General features: G+C 40.5%; 1 protein-coding gene across 2 annotated transcripts in view; it reads left to right on the forward strand.

Annotated features, from left to right (window-relative positions):
* Positions 1 to 18,918, forward strand: part of PTPRB (protein tyrosine phosphatase receptor type B) — a 99,321-nt gene that overhangs the window by 15,826 nt on the left and 64,577 nt on the right. Inside the window, exons 1-4 of one of the 2 annotated variants that reach the window (XM_070409732.1) lie at positions 5,602 to 5,782; positions 6,166 to 6,439; positions 17,344 to 17,619; positions 18,484 to 18,741. In XM_070409732.1, coding sequence (XP_070265833.1) covers positions 5,729 to 5,782; positions 6,166 to 6,439; positions 17,344 to 17,619; positions 18,484 to 18,741 — 862 coding nt within the window. In that variant the 5' untranslated portion in view covers positions 5,602 to 5,728. Of the gene's footprint in view, positions 1 to 5,601; positions 5,783 to 6,165; positions 6,440 to 17,343; positions 17,620 to 18,483; positions 18,742 to 18,918 lie in introns of those variants that run through there. The other variant, XM_070409731.1, reaches the window with a different exon arrangement.

Raw genomic sequence — 18,918 nt, forward strand, 5'->3', positions numbered from 1 at the left:
AAAGGCAAGGATCAGCACTGGCAGAGGAGGCAGCTGATAAGTATGAAGAGGAGATAAAGAAACTGCCTCTGGAAGAGTCCGCCCAGTCCTTTCCACCTTGGTCACTCAGCCCAGCTACTTCTCCGTTGCACACGCGTCTCCCACACACAGAACAACAGCTTTGAAACCCAGTTATTGTGGAATATGGTGAAAAGTAACTGAAAGGGGAAATGCTATGAATTCCAGGAGCGTCTTTGAAGTAAAAATCTTTTCCATTCTTCCTGCACATTGGGGGATCTGGCAACAGAATGTTACCATGGCTAAGTCCAGATGAGGTGCCCACTGGAGAATGTTCTCTTTGGAGGTACACGGAAGGCACTTGTATGTTTATCAGAATTCTCTGATTTGAATCTCTGATAGCTCTGGGCCAGTGGGCACACCCTCTGTGTGTAGTTTTTCTGGGTGCCTGCCCTTCATCTGTGTGTCTGTGACCATTTATGTTTGCTCACAGCCCAAAACAACAGATCTGTGGAGAAGGTACCAAGAGTGTGCTTTGCTGAGTTTTGATGTTAGTGGCCCTACCCAGGTGGTATCCGGATTATTGGAGAAGGATTAGCTCTTCTGTGGAGTCACGATCCATCCATTTGGAGTAGGGGCTGCTTGGGCACTAGTTTCTCCCAAGGCTTAGATGCTAGCTATCCTTGGATTCTGTGATGCTAAGGGTTCCAGGTCTGCATGGGAGCAGCTGAAGAACACAATTTTGTTTCAGATTTACAAGTACTTAGCTATGCCCTTGTTTAGTGATGGGGGTGTGAATGCTTACTCTGTCCGTGCATCAGTAGACATGGAGTCTGGAGAACCTGAGGATGTGGGGGAGATAATGAAGAGATAGGACTCCTTCCTTTAAGAGGTTTATAATCTATCTGAGGTTTTTTATCATCACATTTTTGAAAAACATGATAAGATTCTTTGATCCTCCACTTTGATCGAGGGACTTTGAGATGCCCATTGTCTGCCTCTTTTGCAGGGAAGGTGGATAGGAGCTGTGTGAATGAGGCAGGCAGAATGTGGACCCAATAAGACTCCAGCTTTTGATTTTTTTTAAAGGCAAAATCCAGATGTTTTTACATGTAAAAATCTATTTTCTGAACATTACTTACTTATTCTAATTTTTAAAAACAATGTTAAGATTACACCATAAATGCAAGAAGAGGCACCTGTACTGGCCAAAGAGTGAGTCCTGTTTGCGACCTCCAGAGAATTCATGGGGAAGTAAGGTTCTAGCAAACACAATACACTGAACAAAGAAGACAAAAGAGTTTTTACTCTCCAATCATTACTTTTTAAGGAGGATGAAGGGATGATTATTTTTGTTTGTTAGTTTCTGTTTTCCTTTTTCTTAAAGCCAGGATTAGCCATGTTTTATTTACCTACTATCTTAGGGTTTGAATATTCATGAAAATCATGGCCTGGCTCCTGAAACCTTAATGTATAACAGCCTTGCCCTGCAGACAGCCCCACCGGAAGCATCAATGCCTTGACTTGGTGCATTTGCAAGCAGACTCATTTCCCAGGGTGGGGCAGCAGGGATTGCCATGTAGGAATGAAGGTGGAGCAGAGGTGCTTGAGATTGAAAAGGTAGGTAGTCTGGTTTTAAGACACATCTGGTTTTAAGTAATTCATCAGGATATGATTAAAAAGCTATAACAGAAGCTCTGCAAGGCCCGTTTCCTCCCGATTTTAAAAAAATTGGTGGAGGGGAAGAGGGTGAGAAATTGGTGTAGAAAAAAATATCAGGAAATCTTAGAGATGTGCCTGGGAGAGAGGGTGGAGCCTGCTGTTAGAGACATATCCGGTACTCTCAGCCCCTCCCTTCCAGGATTTAAAACAAATCTTGGCAAAGGCCAAAAGTCAGAGCAGCCATTAAATGCCAAATGTGGTTTGTGCTGATCTACTGAAAAGATTCTCTTGGGTACGAGATTGAAAGCAATGATAATTTATCACTTGGATCTTCTCAGAAAGACATTCTCCTCTGTGGACTTTGTCATTCTCTGGCATTAATGGGTGCTCAGCATCATATACTATTATTATTACTAGAAATCATAGTGTCTTACATTTGTTGAGTCCTTTAGCCAAAAACTGTTATACATATAATATGCACCTTCTCATTTAATCTTTGCAACTGCCCCCTTAAATGCCTTCATTGTTTCCAATTTCCTGGAGACCTATGACCTAAGAAAGTTATGACCTAGGAAGCTAGAAAGAGTGCTTCAAATATAAGTTTCCCAAAATGGCATCTCTAAGCAGAAGAAGATAGTTACAGTTATTTTTAAAAAATATTTATCAAAACTATCTTACCTCAAATTTTAATACACCTCTTTTAAAACACATGACCCCTGCTGCAGGTTAAATTTCTATTCACTTTTGCTGTAATTTACTGTTAAGCCAGTTCAAATTAAAACTTAAAAACAAATTTGCCAGATTGTAATGGCTTTTAGTTGACACAATCCCTGATTGCTTAGCCTTCTTCTTTTAAAAAAATATCTGGGAAACACACATGAAAGTTGCATCACAAGAGTACTTCCTCTTCCTCAGAGGAAAAGGCATCAGAATTGGCCTCTCATCTAACATTTATTAAGTTTGCTGTGTGCTGATCCTTTTTCCTTTAGCATCTGCAGTTTATTTTTATTGAGGAGTTATAAATATCAAAATGTGCATATTATATTATAAATATATATTATGTGCATAATATATGTTATATAACATGAATAAGGATTATATAAGTTTATATATGTACATATATATCCTGGTGTTATATAAAATACTACATTTTATGTCACCAATTTCTTTATTTGACACATTCTAAAATTGTTCAAGATCTTCTAATTCACTGACATAGCTTCTTATATCCAGAGAGATCTCAGTGAAATTTAAAAGAACAAGAACAATAAACTATCATTACTCTCTTTAATATAAAATGAGTAGAGGCCCGGTGCACGAATTCATGCATGGGTGCGGTCCCTCGGCCTGGCCAATGATCGAGGCCTATGGGGGAGGGAGAGCATGGGAGGTTGGCTGTGGGAGCTCACTGGCCACCAGGGGGCAGCTCCTGCATTGAGCATCTGCCCCCTGGTTGTCAGTGTGCATCATAGCAACTGGTTGACCGGTCGTTCCAGTCATTCAATCATAATAGTCACTTAGGCTTTTATATATATATAGATGTCTGGTGCAAGGTTTTGGATAGAGGGACTGACAACCTAAGACTTTTGTTTGGAACTTGTGTAGTTCTTTCTCACCAGCTAGAGCAGGAAGGCTTAAGACAAACAAACAAATAGAAAACAGATTATTTGGCCCACCTGAGTAAATGGGGGAAAAAGGATTCATATGTAATACTTTAAACAGTAAAGAATTTTTAAAATTTATTAAAATAAAGATAACAGGAACAACAACAAAGATGCTTGGGAAAACTTGTAGCATACAGGATCTACTTGGTGAGAAGATTCCAAATATGAGGAACAATTTATGAGAAAAATTTATAAACTTCAGTGGAAAAGACAGGGATGAGCAGTAGAAGTTAGGAAAGTACAACCTATGTGAAGAATAAATTTTCAAAAGAGCAAAAAAGCTGCAATCTATGACTAGGCAGCCTGACACTTGTACACTACATTAGAGTTTGCAAAGGTGCAAAGGTGCTTCAACATATGTGATCTATTTATTCTTCGTCATAGCTCTGGGAAATATTTAGAGTAGGTACTATTCCAGTTTTACAGATGAGGAAAGCACATTGTCCTCTGAATACAGCACAAAAAGAAAAAGATGTTGAAAAGCAAGAAAGCTGAAAAAAAGCCCCTTGTGAAGGCTGGAGGCAGCCAGGAGGCTTGCAGTATCTGAGCAAGGGAGGAGAGTTCGATTTCTGCTGGTGTAGAAAGGCATGCCAGGCTGTGAAAGCCCTTGAACTTGGGGGCAAAATATGGAGAGCAATGGCACTTTTCTAAGACAAATGACCTGAACAGTGAAATAGCAAAGATTCAGTTTTTCCAAAAAATACACACATGCTTTGAGTTTGACCTTTGAGTGTTTGTTAACTCAAAGGAGATTTGAAATCTTTGGTCTGACTGCAGAGGAAAGCCCATAGAATCTCTGAACGAGTAAAAATTTTATGTTTTCATTAAAAGATTAAACACACCCCACACACACACACACACACACTTTTCCTAAAATAATTTAAATAATTTTTACTTTTTCCTGCGTTTCTTCAAAGTAGTTAGCAGTCGATAGAGTAGCCTATAATATAGCTTTCTGTGTATATAATCTATTTGAAAAGAAGGGAATATGTCATCTTTTTCATTGATTTAGCTCTAGAGTATTCTGATTTGAAAAATTAAAATGTGAAATCTCATCTCTTTTGACAGCATTAGGGATGGCACCCCCCAAAAAGTATTCAAACACTATAAAAGCTATTGCAATATTACGTTATTATCACCTGTTAATTAACTGTATAATTAAACATTTTTGCTCTTTGATTATTGGGAACTGTTCTAAAATCCATTTTCAGATACACGATCATTCAGATACTGAGGCAGTTGCTAAAAAGCATATAGTCAGTCCTGAAAAGTGAATAAATTTCTTTTTTTTTTTTTTTTTGTTATATGTGGGGGAGCTGAGCCATCAATAGTATCTTCCACAAGCAAGAGTTTATATTTCTTTCTTATATTCCTTGGACATTTATGGATGAATTGGCTTTCACTACTGGATGATCAGAGGTGAAACTGCTTTGCTTGTGGGTTGAACAATTGGCAGTGATTTTTGTTCTCGGTTAGCACCAGTTGCATAACATTTAGGGAGGACACAGACCTCTACATAAGAGGAAGGGGAAAGTGAATGGCAGAAAAAAATAAAGGTCAAGTTGACAACGGGCAAGATCCTTTGGGGGTCTTTTTCTCTCGCTGGTGTCAGAAGGACGCGCATTGGGACAAAGGAATGCTTTGAGGGGAGAAGGGCCAAAGCACTCTAATAAAAGCCTTCAGGAGAGTGTAAATGTCCGGTTAAGTTTAATCCTGGGCAAAAGAGGCCCTGGAGAAAGCAGACGAGGAAGATAGGAAGGAAGACGGGGAGGGGAAGGCACTGGGCGTGGAGGGAGGAAGGGGCAGGGGTCTGGGGCTGGAAAGTGAGAGGGCGCAAGTGCTGATTGTGGCTAAGGCGGCGGGGTTGGGGACCACAGAGTGGGGAAAAGTGAAAGTCGAGGGGAGGGGACGAAGGAGGAGGAAGCAGCGCTCCTGGGATCCCGACGGGACCCCTAGCCGGGGGGAGGGCGGCGCGGGGCAGCGGGGGCCAGCTTGGCCCGCCTTGAGCGCCCTTGGCAGCCGCAGGCGTTGGCTCCTCCGGGCTCCCTCCCTCGCCGGCGCATTGTTCCTTTGCCGGGAGACGAGGAAATTGCCTTTTGATTGCGGAAGTCCGCGGACGGGGCGCGGGGCGAGGCAGAGCGGGTCAGAATGGCAGCGTGGGAAGGGCGGCGCGCTGCCGGCCCCCGCCGCCTCCCGCGTCCGCAGCCCGCCCGGGGCGGCAGCCACAGCAGCAGCAGCGGCGGCCGCTGCAGCCCTCGCACGTCGCCAGCCCCGAGGGAAGCGCCCCGCGCCCGCCGGGCGCCCTGAGCGCGCGCAACACGTGGCCCCCAGCGCGGCCGTCGGGGCCACCGGGCAGCGCAGCCCCTCGGCGGAGCCAGGGAGGGAAGCCCTGGCCGCCGAGCGCGATGCTGAGCCAGGGAGCCGGGCTGGCCCTGTGCACTGCGCTGAGCCTGCTGCAGGTGAGTGGAAGGGGAGGTCGCGGGCCGACGCGCGCCATGCCCTCCCCGCAGGACCAAACTCCCACGCACCCCACTTTCTGGTCTCCTCGCTTATGTTTTGGGGAGGGAGGGGGCTGGATTTCTTTAACTCCCCTGGGAAGAAAGATCCTCCTCTGAGCCTCCAGCCAGACTGTCCAAGGCAAAAAAGCCACTTTTTTCTCCTGTTGCTCTGGGGAAGGAGCCCCTGGGAGACCGTTGCCACCCACCTCCCCCCGGGGTGCGCCCCGGGATGCGCTGAGGCTGGGGGGAGGGTTGAGTGGCGGCGTCGCGGGGAGCTCGCGGTGGAGCTGCCCCTGGGCAGCCCAGGCTGCGGGCTTCAGCTGCTGTCTCTGGTTCCTTTGCAGACCGGACTGGGGGAGCCGGCGAGGTGTAACTTCACCGTGACCGAGTCCAGGGTCTCCAGCCGGGCCGCGTCTCTCCAGTGGAGAACTCTGGGGCCGCCCTGTAACTTCAGCCTCATCTACAGCAATGACACATCGGGGTTCACGAGGTGCCACCCCGTGAGGATAAACACCACCACCTATGAATGTAACCCCAAGGATTTACAAGCGGGAACCGTCTACAACTTCAGGATTGTGGCTCTGGATGGAGAAGAGAGAACTGTGGTCTTGCAAACAGGTAAAGGGTGACAGGTGCTTGTTGGATGGCCAGCCACTCCTGGCCGAGCCCTGCCTCATCCAGCTGGTGCTTCATTTGAGTCCCAGGCATACAAAAAGTAAAGGTAAAAATGTCTGTGGAGAGAAATGTCCTCAGGTCTGGCCAGAAGCAGCGCGGTTGGCTTTCAGAGAGTTCCTTAGTGCTGAAAACAGCGGACTCTTCGCTTCTAAGATACAGCAAAGAGACACTGTGGAGGGAGTCTGTTAAAGTGATGTGGTTTGAGCTTCCAATCCATTAAATTGTCAAGCCCTGGAATAATTTTAAGTAAATGTTTTTAGAATAAATAATGGAAGTGTAATGATTAGGGATATGCCTTTCCTCAACTTAGTTTTATTTTTGGAACCAGGATATAAAATCTTCAGGAGTAGAATAGAGCCATTCATAAGAGAATATTAGGCAAGTCCTTTGAAACAAGGGTACGAAAATAATTTTGTATTACGTAACTAAAACTGTGTAGTATCAAAGAACGTCCTTTGGTTACTCTGCACTGCAAGTCAGTTATTTTCTTTACACTTTTGGTAAATCCTTCCATGCATATATGCATGCTAAGTTTGTCTTTCCTGCCTCCGTTTGCTTATCTGAATAATAAGAGTGGTAGACTTGGTCATTTAGCTCCAAGTTCTTACCGAGTGCCAGCCACTTAGGTAGGGACTCGCATGCACCTTACCTCATTGATCCCCATGCCACCCCCAGATGTGTTCCAACTTCTCTAATGACTTTGATGTCTTATGACTTCATTCATCTTCCTCTTAACATTATCTTTATTTATTGCAATAGTGAAGACTTACTTTTATCTAGAAAGTCAAATTTAACTGAAAAATTCCAGAAGTTAAATTTAGAAATGTGTTGTCCTTACTATTCTTTCACATGCAGCCTGAACAAAGATCACTTCTTCAGCTAGAGTTCTTTAAAGAGGTGTGAGAACTTTCCGTTCTCAGGATCAGGAAATGGGTTCATGAAATTAGTCAAGCAAATATTAATTCTCTTATGTTTTCAAAGAAAAGTTAAGATTGCCCAGTTACATCACTTGACTTACTTCACATGAAACTTTTAAATAATTTCTGAGATTTGCAAAAACTTAAATTGAAAAAAAATACCACTTGTTAAACACTTAGTTGTATTTTCATATAGAATCAGAAAGAGTAGAATCAACCACGTAATTAGAATATTTTATAGAAGTTTAAGCAACTTGGGTTTTAGTCATAAAGTTGTTGGTTTCTTGGTATGTGAGGATAGTTTTGTGAACATTCAGATTGGTAATGCTGTGAAATTTATGACAGAACTTCCAGTTGTATTCATTACATTTGATAAGATGTCTGTGTTGAGTGGACCAGATGATTTTAAAAAAATAGGTGAGCCTTCAGAAGCTTATGGGAGAAAGGATGAAGACATTCATAAGCCAGAATACAGTCACTTGACCCATAGGTTTTACTTTTTGGAAATAAACGTTGATGGAAAAGGACAGTATGGAGGTTACTAGTTAGAATGCCCCTTCAATTTAATTATACATGTAGGTGTTTCAAGTCCAGAGACATTTGTGAATTGTAATAAATATTTCAATTTTATTAACTGTGTCGAGTTTTAAAAAAAGACTTCATCAGCATCCAATGTGTTAGCATTCAGGTTCTCATCATTTTTCCTAAGGAGTTACTTTTACAGTACCACAGGTGCACTTCACACCACAAATTTTATGCGCTCCATGATGAATATGAAGAATGAAACTTGCAGGTGATGTTTGCATAATGATAATTTTTCACACTTATTTGTATGATGGTATAACTCTTCTTAGGATTCTCCACACTTAACAAATAATTATATTTAAGTAAACATTTTTTTGAAAATTAAGATTTAAAATCAGGTTTCAAGGAGGATATTTTTTGGTTGTTTGTTTGTTTTTTGTTAATAGTGCCATCTATATTTTAAGGATATGTGTGAATTTTTCATTTATTTAAGAGAAAGGACCAGTATTCCTCTATATTAATTGCTAAACTACAGAGATGAGATCTACAAATTATACTTTAGTGTAATAAAACAGGACCAACTAGTGGTATATAATACAAACTCTGAGATATAACTTCAAAGAGAAAAGTCATTCAAAGTGTGATGTGCTATCTTTATGCCAATTTGCCTGTCTTGTTGGGCTGCAATAAATCAGAGTGAGAGCAAGGCATGACCTGGCTAGAAAGGCAGCAGTCACTTGGATTATCTCTGTATCATCCCAAGTGTGATTTGTCTGATTGTTTTTCCTAATAATTTTCTAAAAGAACTAGTTATTTTGGTGTCATGTAACCATGACCTTAAAGATCAAAATTTTAACTAAATGAAAACTATTTCAGCAACAACCAATTTTCACTCCAGCTTTTAAATCGGAACAGCAAAATGTGTGCATTCATATTCAGTTCAGCAAACCTTTATTGAGCATGGATACTGCAGTGACTAACACCAGGTAGTGATTGCTGAGCTCATAACGACGACGAACAATACATGGTGCCCTTGCAGGGCTGTGCAGAGGTGAGAGAAGGTCATGATGAAGGTGGTGTCAGACCTTTGCCGCTTCTTTCCTAGGTGAAGACCTTGCCCTGCCTCCTGAATGTATGTCATGCTTTCATGACCACAGAGAAGACATTGGGAAGGTCTCAGGTTTCTTCAGCCACTAAAACATCTGTGCAACAACCATAATAAGTTGAAAGCCAAATTACTTAGTTGTGATTTCATCAGAAATCAGATGTGAAGATAGCTGATATTGGAGAACCCCGCACTTTTGCAACACTGTGTCCTCAGTTTTGAGCAGAAGCTGAGAACTGATAGCCCCTAGGGATGTGTAGGTGTCTACATAATAGCTGTTTTATTTGGCTCACATAGTGTTTGTGAAGAGTTCAGTTTGTTTCACCAGCATTAAAAAATGGAAAATTTACATAAAAAAAGAGATGTATGGATTCTCTTAAAATATTGGAAAATTTGGCAAAACTGGGCCATCAAATTCCTAGAACTCTCTAGAGCTGAATTGTGGCTTCTGTTTTCAGATACTAATTCACTTGACCATTTCATATGTCCTTACCTGAATGCATCCTAAGGGCATTTGAGTTTATTTAAATGAAATTTTCTGGTTTTCATTTAGAACTTTTGGGGGCTTTTATCTTCCCATCAATAAGAAGTAGTTTTTTAGCAACTAAAATGGCATCTAGTACATGGTACAGGTTCAATAAATATTGATTAAATGGATGGATGGATAGATGAATGAATGAATGAGTTAATGAATAGATTAATAGTTGGATCTATGCATGAATAGATAGATAGATAGATAGATAGACAGACAGATAGATAGATAGATAGATAGATAGATGATAGACAGATAGGTAGACAAGTAAATATGAATGAAAGAAATGAATATTTTAGTAGGAAAATATACATATACTAAAAATACAGCCTATTCTCCTTGCTTTTTGGGTAAGTTATGGAGCCCAGGGAAGTAGACTAGTGGTAGGGAACTTCACCCATAGGAGGAATATCTTAGCAGTATATGCCCTCTTGTTAGTTAGTTTCACCTACTTATTCATGAGAGGAAAAAATCAGCACTTTTAATATGGTTAACTCCTTTGTCTTTAATAAAAAGCATTTTAGAAGCTGTAATTACCAAATCATCATATCAGCTATTATTTCCATTTCAAAATGTTGTTTATTATACTAACCTACTAGGGCTTCCATAGCAAAATACTACAGACTGAATGGTCTAAATAACAGAAAATTATTTTCTTACAATTCTGGGGTCTAAAAGTCCCAGATCAAGGTGTCAGCAAGTTTCTTCTGAGGCTTCTCTGATTCACTTGCAGGTGGCCACTTTCTCACTACGTCCACACGTGGTATCCCTCTGTCTGTGTTGTCTGTGTCCTAATCTCCTCTTCTTATGAGGACCCCAGTCATATTGGAATGGGTTTCCCTTAACAATCTTTTTAACTTTATTACCTCTTTAGAAGCTTTATCTCCAAATACAGTCACATTCTGAAATATTGGGGGTTAGAGCTTCAACATATGAATTTTAGAGGAACACAATTCAGCCCATAACACTTACATAGCTTTAAACATAGGCCATGATTTCTGTAAGCTATTTGCATCGAAATCTCTTGCAGAGCTTGTTATGAAGGCATAACTTTGGCTTCTGCCCAGCCTGTAATGAATTTAGAAAGAGTGGAGTCTAGGGTATTTGATTTTAAACAAATATCAAAGTGAATCAGTGCACACTGGAGTTCAAGAGCTATTGGCATAGTTTTTCTATTTTTCATTGGCATCAAAATGTTGGTACCATTCATCTTTATGCATGGTCAAATCTGAATAGATAAAATAAATATTACACTGACCACATATTGTTTAATTTTATCCTCATGACAGTCCTGTGAGGGAGTATTATGAAGGCCCGGGTTGCAGAGTGGTTAAGAGTTGAGTTCTGAAAGCTGCTGCCTCCATCACTTACTTGACAAGTTGCCTTGGGCAAGTTATTAACCTCCCCAAGCCTAATCTATAAAGTGGGGATGATAATAAAAATATTGCCTACTTCATAGGGTCTTTAAGTGGTTCATATGAATTCTAGAATGGTTTTTATCACATACTAAGTGTGTAGTAAGTTTGCTATTATTACTTTCAGGTTGGAGATAAGATTGATATTCCTAAGAATTAACAGATCACGAATCCACACAGCTAATAGAGGATAGGCATAGAACTTGAACCCCAATTCACTGCACCCAACTCCAATTCTTTCCACTATTCTGCAAAAACGGACATAGTTCTTAAGCTGGTATTAGTTCTTTCAAATTACTACATGACACTTTGTTATTACTTTCCAAGTTGACTTTTTAAGGAAAAAATATACTACAAAATAAGTCTGTGTGTGTGTGTGTGTGTGTGTGTGTGTGTGTAGCCTACACAAAGGTAGAATAATGATTACATGTGTTAGAGTGTGAAGAAATTATAAATTATTAGCAGTGGTTGATTTTCAATTGCTTTGAATTCTTGGTGAGGGATGCCAGTATTTAGCAATCAGCTACTTGCAGTCTATTTCTGGAGTTCTAAAGTCAAGCTGAGCTGCATATAGGGAATGAACCAACTTAGTGCTCTGAACTTGATCTTCTTTTGCGTGCCTAGGAAGCGTCCTCCATTAGTCTGACTTCTGTTGGTGGGCATGGCATTCTACAGGTTAGCAAGAAATAAATAAAATCTAATTTGTCCAGACAGAATGAGAGGAGAACACAGAAAAATTGCTTCATTTTCCATTCCCAGACACCAATTCGCTGGAATCCCCCAGGGAGATAAAGAATAATTCTGACATCTTTCTGACCTTGTCAGAGAAGTCAACTGCCCTTTACTGGGAGTCCACATGTGTGAGGGCTGCACTTACCTCTTTACCTCCAGTACCTCTTAGCGTTTAAACTCTGCAGCGTGCTGTGTGTCCCATTGTAGATAGGAAACTGAGCATCAGCAAAGGTAAGCAGCTTCCCTAAAGTCACCTTTGTGACGGACAGTGTTGGGATTTGAACCCAGGTTTCGTTTAATATCAAAGTTAATTGTTAATTGCCTGAGTAGACTGTAAACTCTCAGATGGCAGACCATCTATTAATTACCTGTGTAGAGCCACATATGATGACCTGGAAAATAAGGGGGGCATCCTGCACTTAATGATGATGCAAATAATTGTCAAAACAGCTTTAATTTCCCTTTCAAGGTTGTTAAAACTTTGAAAGTTCCTTCTTGCCTGAACTTCATTTCTAGTGTCTTAAGGTGATAAATCAAATGCATGTTAACCTGATGTGTTGGCATAATATAGAATATCATCTTAAAAGACGTCAGAAAGCTGACTAGTATAGTCAAACAGCAACAATCACAAAGTAAAAGAGATGTATTTAATTAACTGGAGACTGTGAGCAATCTTTGTTCTGTAGGGCAAAAGCCACAAACCATCCGTTGGTGCAGGTTTTCAAAACTGAGAAAATATATTGTAAACTCTCAGATCTTACAGATAGGCTGTGGTGCTATTATGACTTCAAGAAGAGTGTTTGGTATTAACCCATGGGTTGCCTGCACTCTTGTGATAAGGTTGATTTTATTTCCAAAATGAATACTATCATTTTGAACTTAAACACTCTGGAAATTCCTATATCAAAAGATATTTGAATAGCCATGCAAAAGAATTTTTTAAGAATATATTGCTTTCATTATAAGTATATATGAGTTTCTCCCTCTTCCTGTAACATTTTTAAAAAATGAAAAAAAGGAAGAATTCATTTTAGTTCAAGAATTTAGCTACACTTCATCTTTTCCTCTGAGAACAGAAAAGTTGGATTGACATCAAGCCAATTTACGGAATTCTAGGACTTCCAAATACTGGTAGATTCACTGCAATCTGGCAGATGAATATGGCAGCACTTTGCATTGGGCATTCCACGTCTATCTGAAACTCAGAAGCACAAAGATGTCTTAAATTTATGGCTAATGATAAATTTTGATGTATTGCTTGAGATTAAATTATTGATTTATGATTTTCAACAATTCTTAGTTTACTAACGGCCCGGTGCAGGAAATTCGTGCACGGGCCCGGGGGGGGGGGGGGGGTCCCCTCAGCCCGGCCTGCGCCCTCTCGCAGTCTGGGACCACTCAGCAAACATCCCTCTTGCAGTCCAGGACCCCTAGCTCCTTACCACCCACCTGCTCGCTGCTCCTTAGCACTGCCACGGAGGCGGGAGAGGCTCCCGCCACCGCTGCTGCACTTGCCAGCTGTGAGCCCGGATTCTGGCTGAGTGGCACTCCCCCTGTGGGAGCACACTAACCACAAGGGGCAGCTCCTGCGTTGAGCATCTGCCCCCTGGTGGTCAGTGTGCATCATAGTGACCGGTCGTTCTGGTCGTTCTGCCATAACAGTCCCTTAGGCTTTTATTATTTATATAGATAATACTTCACTGGTTACTGTCTATGAGAGTGTTGGGTGGAAAAACCAGAAAGGCTATACTGCACACCTATGTGCATTGATACCTCTAGCCATCAGCATAAATTACATAAGTTAAGTGGGGTTTTCTAATTACATATAACTTATCATAAGTCCAGAAGATTACAGACACATAACTAAATTTCCAAATAGCATTTAAAAAAATCTCTCTCTCTCTCTCTCTCTCTCTCTCTCTATATATATATATATATATATATATATATATGAAATTAGCATCCTGGATAGAAGTATCTAATTTGTTTCTAATAAAATATTGAAAACTTTTTTTAATACAGCAGAGTTTTCATTGGACTTAGCTTGAGATGTCTGAAAACTAACTTTGCCGCATGCATAGCAATAGTGGACAGCTGCCAGCAAAGGGCTTTATCACAGCATAAATGGGGTTTTAAGTGTTTGTTTCCAGTGCAGGTTCTCGCAGCCCAGGCACTTCCCAGTCTCATTGTTCCTTTGTTCTAGCGGATGTACAAAGGATTGACTGTTTTGTTTTCTGGCTCAGAGAGATTAGATAAAGTCTGCATTTTTTAACTTCACCCTCTAGGCACGGAACCTTAAAATTCATTTTCTGGAGCTCCTATTTTGCAGATTATATATGTTTAGATTATACTGAACATAACATCATTTTATTTGACCTTTATCTGGCTCAGTTGTAGACATTGATGACGGTACGGTATTGATCTCATTGGAACTATCACTGGAAAGCAGCTGTCCCTCTCATCCTTGTCCTTAAAATGCCTCTTCAGCAAAAATGTATCATCTTGGTTGGCTATGACAAGGCTGTTCTTGAGTTTTGTTGGCTATTAGAATCTTATGGTAGTGAAATACCATCCTTGCCAGATAATAAGAAAACTTTCTGTGAGGGATAATTATGTTCTTTGTTTTTGTTATGATGTCCTTAATTATAGACTATTATCTAAGATAGAAATAATATTGCCAGGAATAAAAAAAAACTGTTTTTCCTCCTGAGCTTTTAAATGTGAACCACCTTGGGAATTTTTTATTTTATCTTAAGGGTTAGAGAGTTATTTCATGGGAATAAATTGGTAAGATTTTTCTCAAGATTGGTTTTCATGAAGAGAGCAACTAAGCTTTTATCACTTTGATTTAAAAAATTGTATTCCACTTTTGCCTTCATTTTATCAGTTATTCAGAGGAATTTTTTTTTAAAGAAGTGCTCACATTTGTTCTTATTTATTTACTAGGGGCCCAGTGCACAAATTCGTGCACCTTGAAAGGAACTGTGGGCCACAAGGCTGCAGTAGGCACAGGGGCAGGTCTCAGCCCATTCTCTGTTCCCCTACCCAGCCCCTCCTGCCACAGCCCCCGGTCCCCTGTCTACTGGCGGCCCTGCTCCCATGTCATAGTGACTGGTTGTTTGGTTGTTCGGTTGTTCCGCCGTTCGGCCTATTTGCATATTAGGGTTTTATATAGAGAGATTTTTTGTTAATCCTCACCTGAGGATAGTTTTCCATTGATTTTTAGAGAGAGTGGGAGGGAGAGAGAAAGAGAGACAGAAACATTGATTCTGTCACGAGAGAAACACATCCATTGGTTGCCTTTGCACATGCTCCAACCAGGGCCAGAGCCTGCAACTGAGGTACATGCCCTTGACTGGAATCGAACCTGGGGCCCTTCAGCCCGCAAGCTGACACTCTTTCTACTGAGCCAAACCCGCTAGGGCCAGAGGAATTTTTTTATGACCAAGTAGACAGAGTAAATTTATATCACTGAGTGCCCATTGTATGCCAGGTAAAATCTTCTCTGTATTTTGTTACTCCTGAAAACCCCAAGAATGCAGGTACTATTATTATATTCCCCAGACAGATGGGAGAAGGGAGGCTTAGACAGACGAAGTTACTTGCCCAAAGTCTTATGACTGATACACGATGAAACTGAGATGTGAACTGAGTTCCCTCTGACTCCAAAGCCCACGCTCTCTGCTACTACAACCTCCTGCTTCTATGACAAGATCTTCTCCTGATTATAGAAGTAATAATAATACTAACTAACACGGAACACTTACTATGTACAGATACTGTTTTTAGTGCTCCAGATAAAATGCTCAATTTAATCTTCATAGCAAATCTACTAAAATGATAGTATTATCATCAGCATTGCATAGATGAGACAGCTGAGGCATAGGAGGTTCAGGAATTGCCCGGAGTACACAGCTACAGAGCAAGGGAGCCGGGTGCAAGCCCAAGTCATCAGTTTCTAGAGCCTACGCTCTCAGGTGAACCTGTGCTGGGCTGGGGTGTAAACTACACAATCTTGTCCTCCAAGTTCACCTGTGCTTTCCTGGCTCTTAAAGTTACTGCTGCCTCAGCTTACTTGTCAGGTAACATGTATATTATTGTTAATTGATGATGTTATAAAATCTTGTGTGGTTTATTTAATTTTTGCAGTATCATGTGCTCATATAAATCATAGCCAAAAACATAAACACATTATATAGATCACAGGCTGAATTTAGTCTATGTATGGTGTCTCTAGGTTACCCATAGATAGTCTTATGAACTCTCTGATCATAAATGCCTTTTGAATACAGAGTAAGATTAGCTTGGTCCTGTTTGTAGTAATATTAGTGTCACAAACAAGCACCATTTAAAAATATATACTGTTCTAAGAACATTGTAGAATTCCTGTAGTCATTTTGTGGGAAAACTATAATTTGCCAAGAGATAGATAAGAACTGAGATCTCTATAGCCATGCCACTAAAATATCTGACGTGACTAATGGAATTTAGTTTTCCCTATCTTAATCCCACTTCCTAGACCAGCCGTGGGCAAACTACGGCCCGAGGGCCGGATCCGGCCCATTTGAAATGAATAAAACTAAAAAAAAAAAAAAAAGACTGTACCCTTTTATGTAATGATGTTTACTTTGAATTTATATTAGTTCACACAAACACTCCATCCATGCTTTTGTTCCGGCCCTCCGGTCCAGTTTAAGAACCCATTGTGGCCCTCGAGTCAAAAAGTTTGCCCACCTCTGTCCTAGACCAAGAAGCATGTGGAATTTCTGAAAATTACTCATATGTGAATGTCTCTCAATGTTTCTACTCCCAGCATTCAGGGTAGGGAGAGTCTTGTTTCTCAAATGGTCTCTCTGCTCACTAAACACTGTTGACTTAGTTGCTAACCTGGAGACATGCTGTTCATCCTATTTCGAGTTCCATAGCGAAGATTCGATACATGGGAAATGGGACTTTGCAAACTGACCCAGGCTTTGAGAGTTGAAGCTAAGTGAACAGCTGGGTGCAGGATAACCCATTTCCACCTACTCTGGGGCCTCAGTAGCTCCAATATGTCCCAGATCTCAAATTTTGAAAATTTAGTGACATAGGAAATCCCAGCTGTTGAGAGAATTCATTTTGGTGAGCAAACCTAGCCTAGGCTCATAATCAGGTCTATATCTTTTGTGGGTTTCTGATATCTAAAACAACCAGAAGTTAGCTATACTTAGCCATGAAAACCCACAACCTTAAAAAGAAAAATTTGAGTACAGCTTTCAAAATTATTTCTTAATGTCTGTATTTTCTGTTGATTTTCATAATTTATCTAGGCATAGCCTGGATGTTTGTCAATGTTTGAAAAGTGCTGAACTTGCAAGCCAAAGACAATATCACCTTACTTGAAATTCCAAACTCAGAATTGTCTCAACCAAAAAGTTTTATTAGAAAAAAGAGTTTATATGACTCGTAGCTGAGTGGGTTTCTTTTTTTAAATTAAATGGTAAGTTCGGAAGTGGAGTAAAATGCTGATTTGTTCATGGGCAGCAGATGTTTTAAGAACAATGAATCTGGGTTATAGCAAGGTACGCATGTTTTGCAGGAGTCTTCATGCCACCTTCTCTTTCTTGGTTTTTGCCTTGCAGACCCTTTGCCTCCTGCTAGGTTTGAGATCAGTAAAGAAAAGACTACTTCAACCAGCCTGCACGTTGGGTGGACTCCTTCTTCCGGAAGAGTCACCTGGTATGAGGTGCAGTTACTTGATGGTCACCAAAAGATGCAGGAGGCTCAAATTCAGGAGAGTACTTCATGGAATGAATATGCATTTTCTAACCTTACTGCTGGTAGTAAATACAATATTGCCATCACAACAGTTTCTGGAAATAAACGGTCCTCTACAATTCATATCAATGGATCAACAGGTAAGATTACAGGTAGTTGGGTATTTAATAGTCTATGCTCCTTTCACATTGTATTAAGTTCAAGAAATGGAAGTAAGAATGCTCCCACATCAAAGATAGGTACACAATACATACATACATACATACAACATGCAACAATGTTGTGTGATAGAATGGAAAGACTAGACTGAAAATAAGGAGGTGTGGCTGTGCTGCTAGCTTGCTGGGTTATTTTGAACACATCATGGCATTTCTCTGAGTCTAGAGTTTTCTTCAAAATAACGAAGTGTTTCCTAATGGCCCTTCTAACTCAAATCTTAGACAACATTTTCCGAGTTTGTGCCATAAAACTAATTTGTCAACTATTTTCCTCCTTTGTATATTCTTCTCATCACATCAAGTCATGATGTTTTCTAAAGATCTCCATGCTTGGAACAAGTCTTTGCTGGCACCCAGACACCCTAAGATCAATGATATCTCACCATCTCCTTCCACAAGGGGCTGTCTTTCTTATCATTCACTCTCGCCTCGTTTTCTCTCCTGCTTTATTGCTCTCTTTCCATTTTTCCTCTCCTTTAGTTCTTTACTTTTTCTTTTTCCCTTTACTGCGATGCCACATCATACTTCAGTGGCAAAACTACAGAATCACTATGTGAAGTTGGAGAGACAAACAGATAAACTATGATGTAGCTTTAGGCTGTGGACTTTGAAAAGAGCATGAATCTAGGTTCTGGTGAAATCTCAAAAGTGCTGTTTTCATTACTTATCACACAAGTTAGATGTACAGAGAAACATACATGAATGTGCAATTTTGAATTAAATGTGTCTATGTCTTCTACAAGGAAGTTATGAATGACACTTTGCAAATGCGTTTTATCCTATTAGTGCCATCCCCAGTGAAAGATATTGGTATTTCAGCAAAAACGAATTCTCTCCTGATTTCCTGGTCCCATGGCTCTGGGAATGTGGAAAGATACCAGCTGATACTAATGGATAAAGGGATCCTAGTTCATAACGTTGTTGTGGACAAATATGCTACTTCCTACACTTTTCATGGACTGACATCTGGCCACCTCTACAACCTCACCATTGTAACTGAGGCTGCAGGGCTGCAAAACCGAAAGTGGAAACTGGCCAGGACGAGTAAGTGCCCAGCTAGCTGAACAAGAATGATGTGCAAATCAAGGAAATGTTTAATAAACAAGGCTTATGATTGACTAGAATAATGATAATATAGGACAAATTGAAATTCATATGTCATAGAAGGCCCTTAATATGTATCCACTTTTCTGATTAGAAAAAGAAGAGTTCCCTTTATTC

This window comes from Myotis yumanensis, unplaced genomic scaffold (assembly GCF_028538775.1).
Source record: "Myotis yumanensis isolate MYYU_CA2020_CCGP unplaced genomic scaffold, mMyoYum1.0.hap1 SCAF_3, whole genome shotgun sequence".
NCBI lineage: Eukaryota > Metazoa > Chordata > Mammalia > Chiroptera > Vespertilionidae > Myotis > Myotis yumanensis.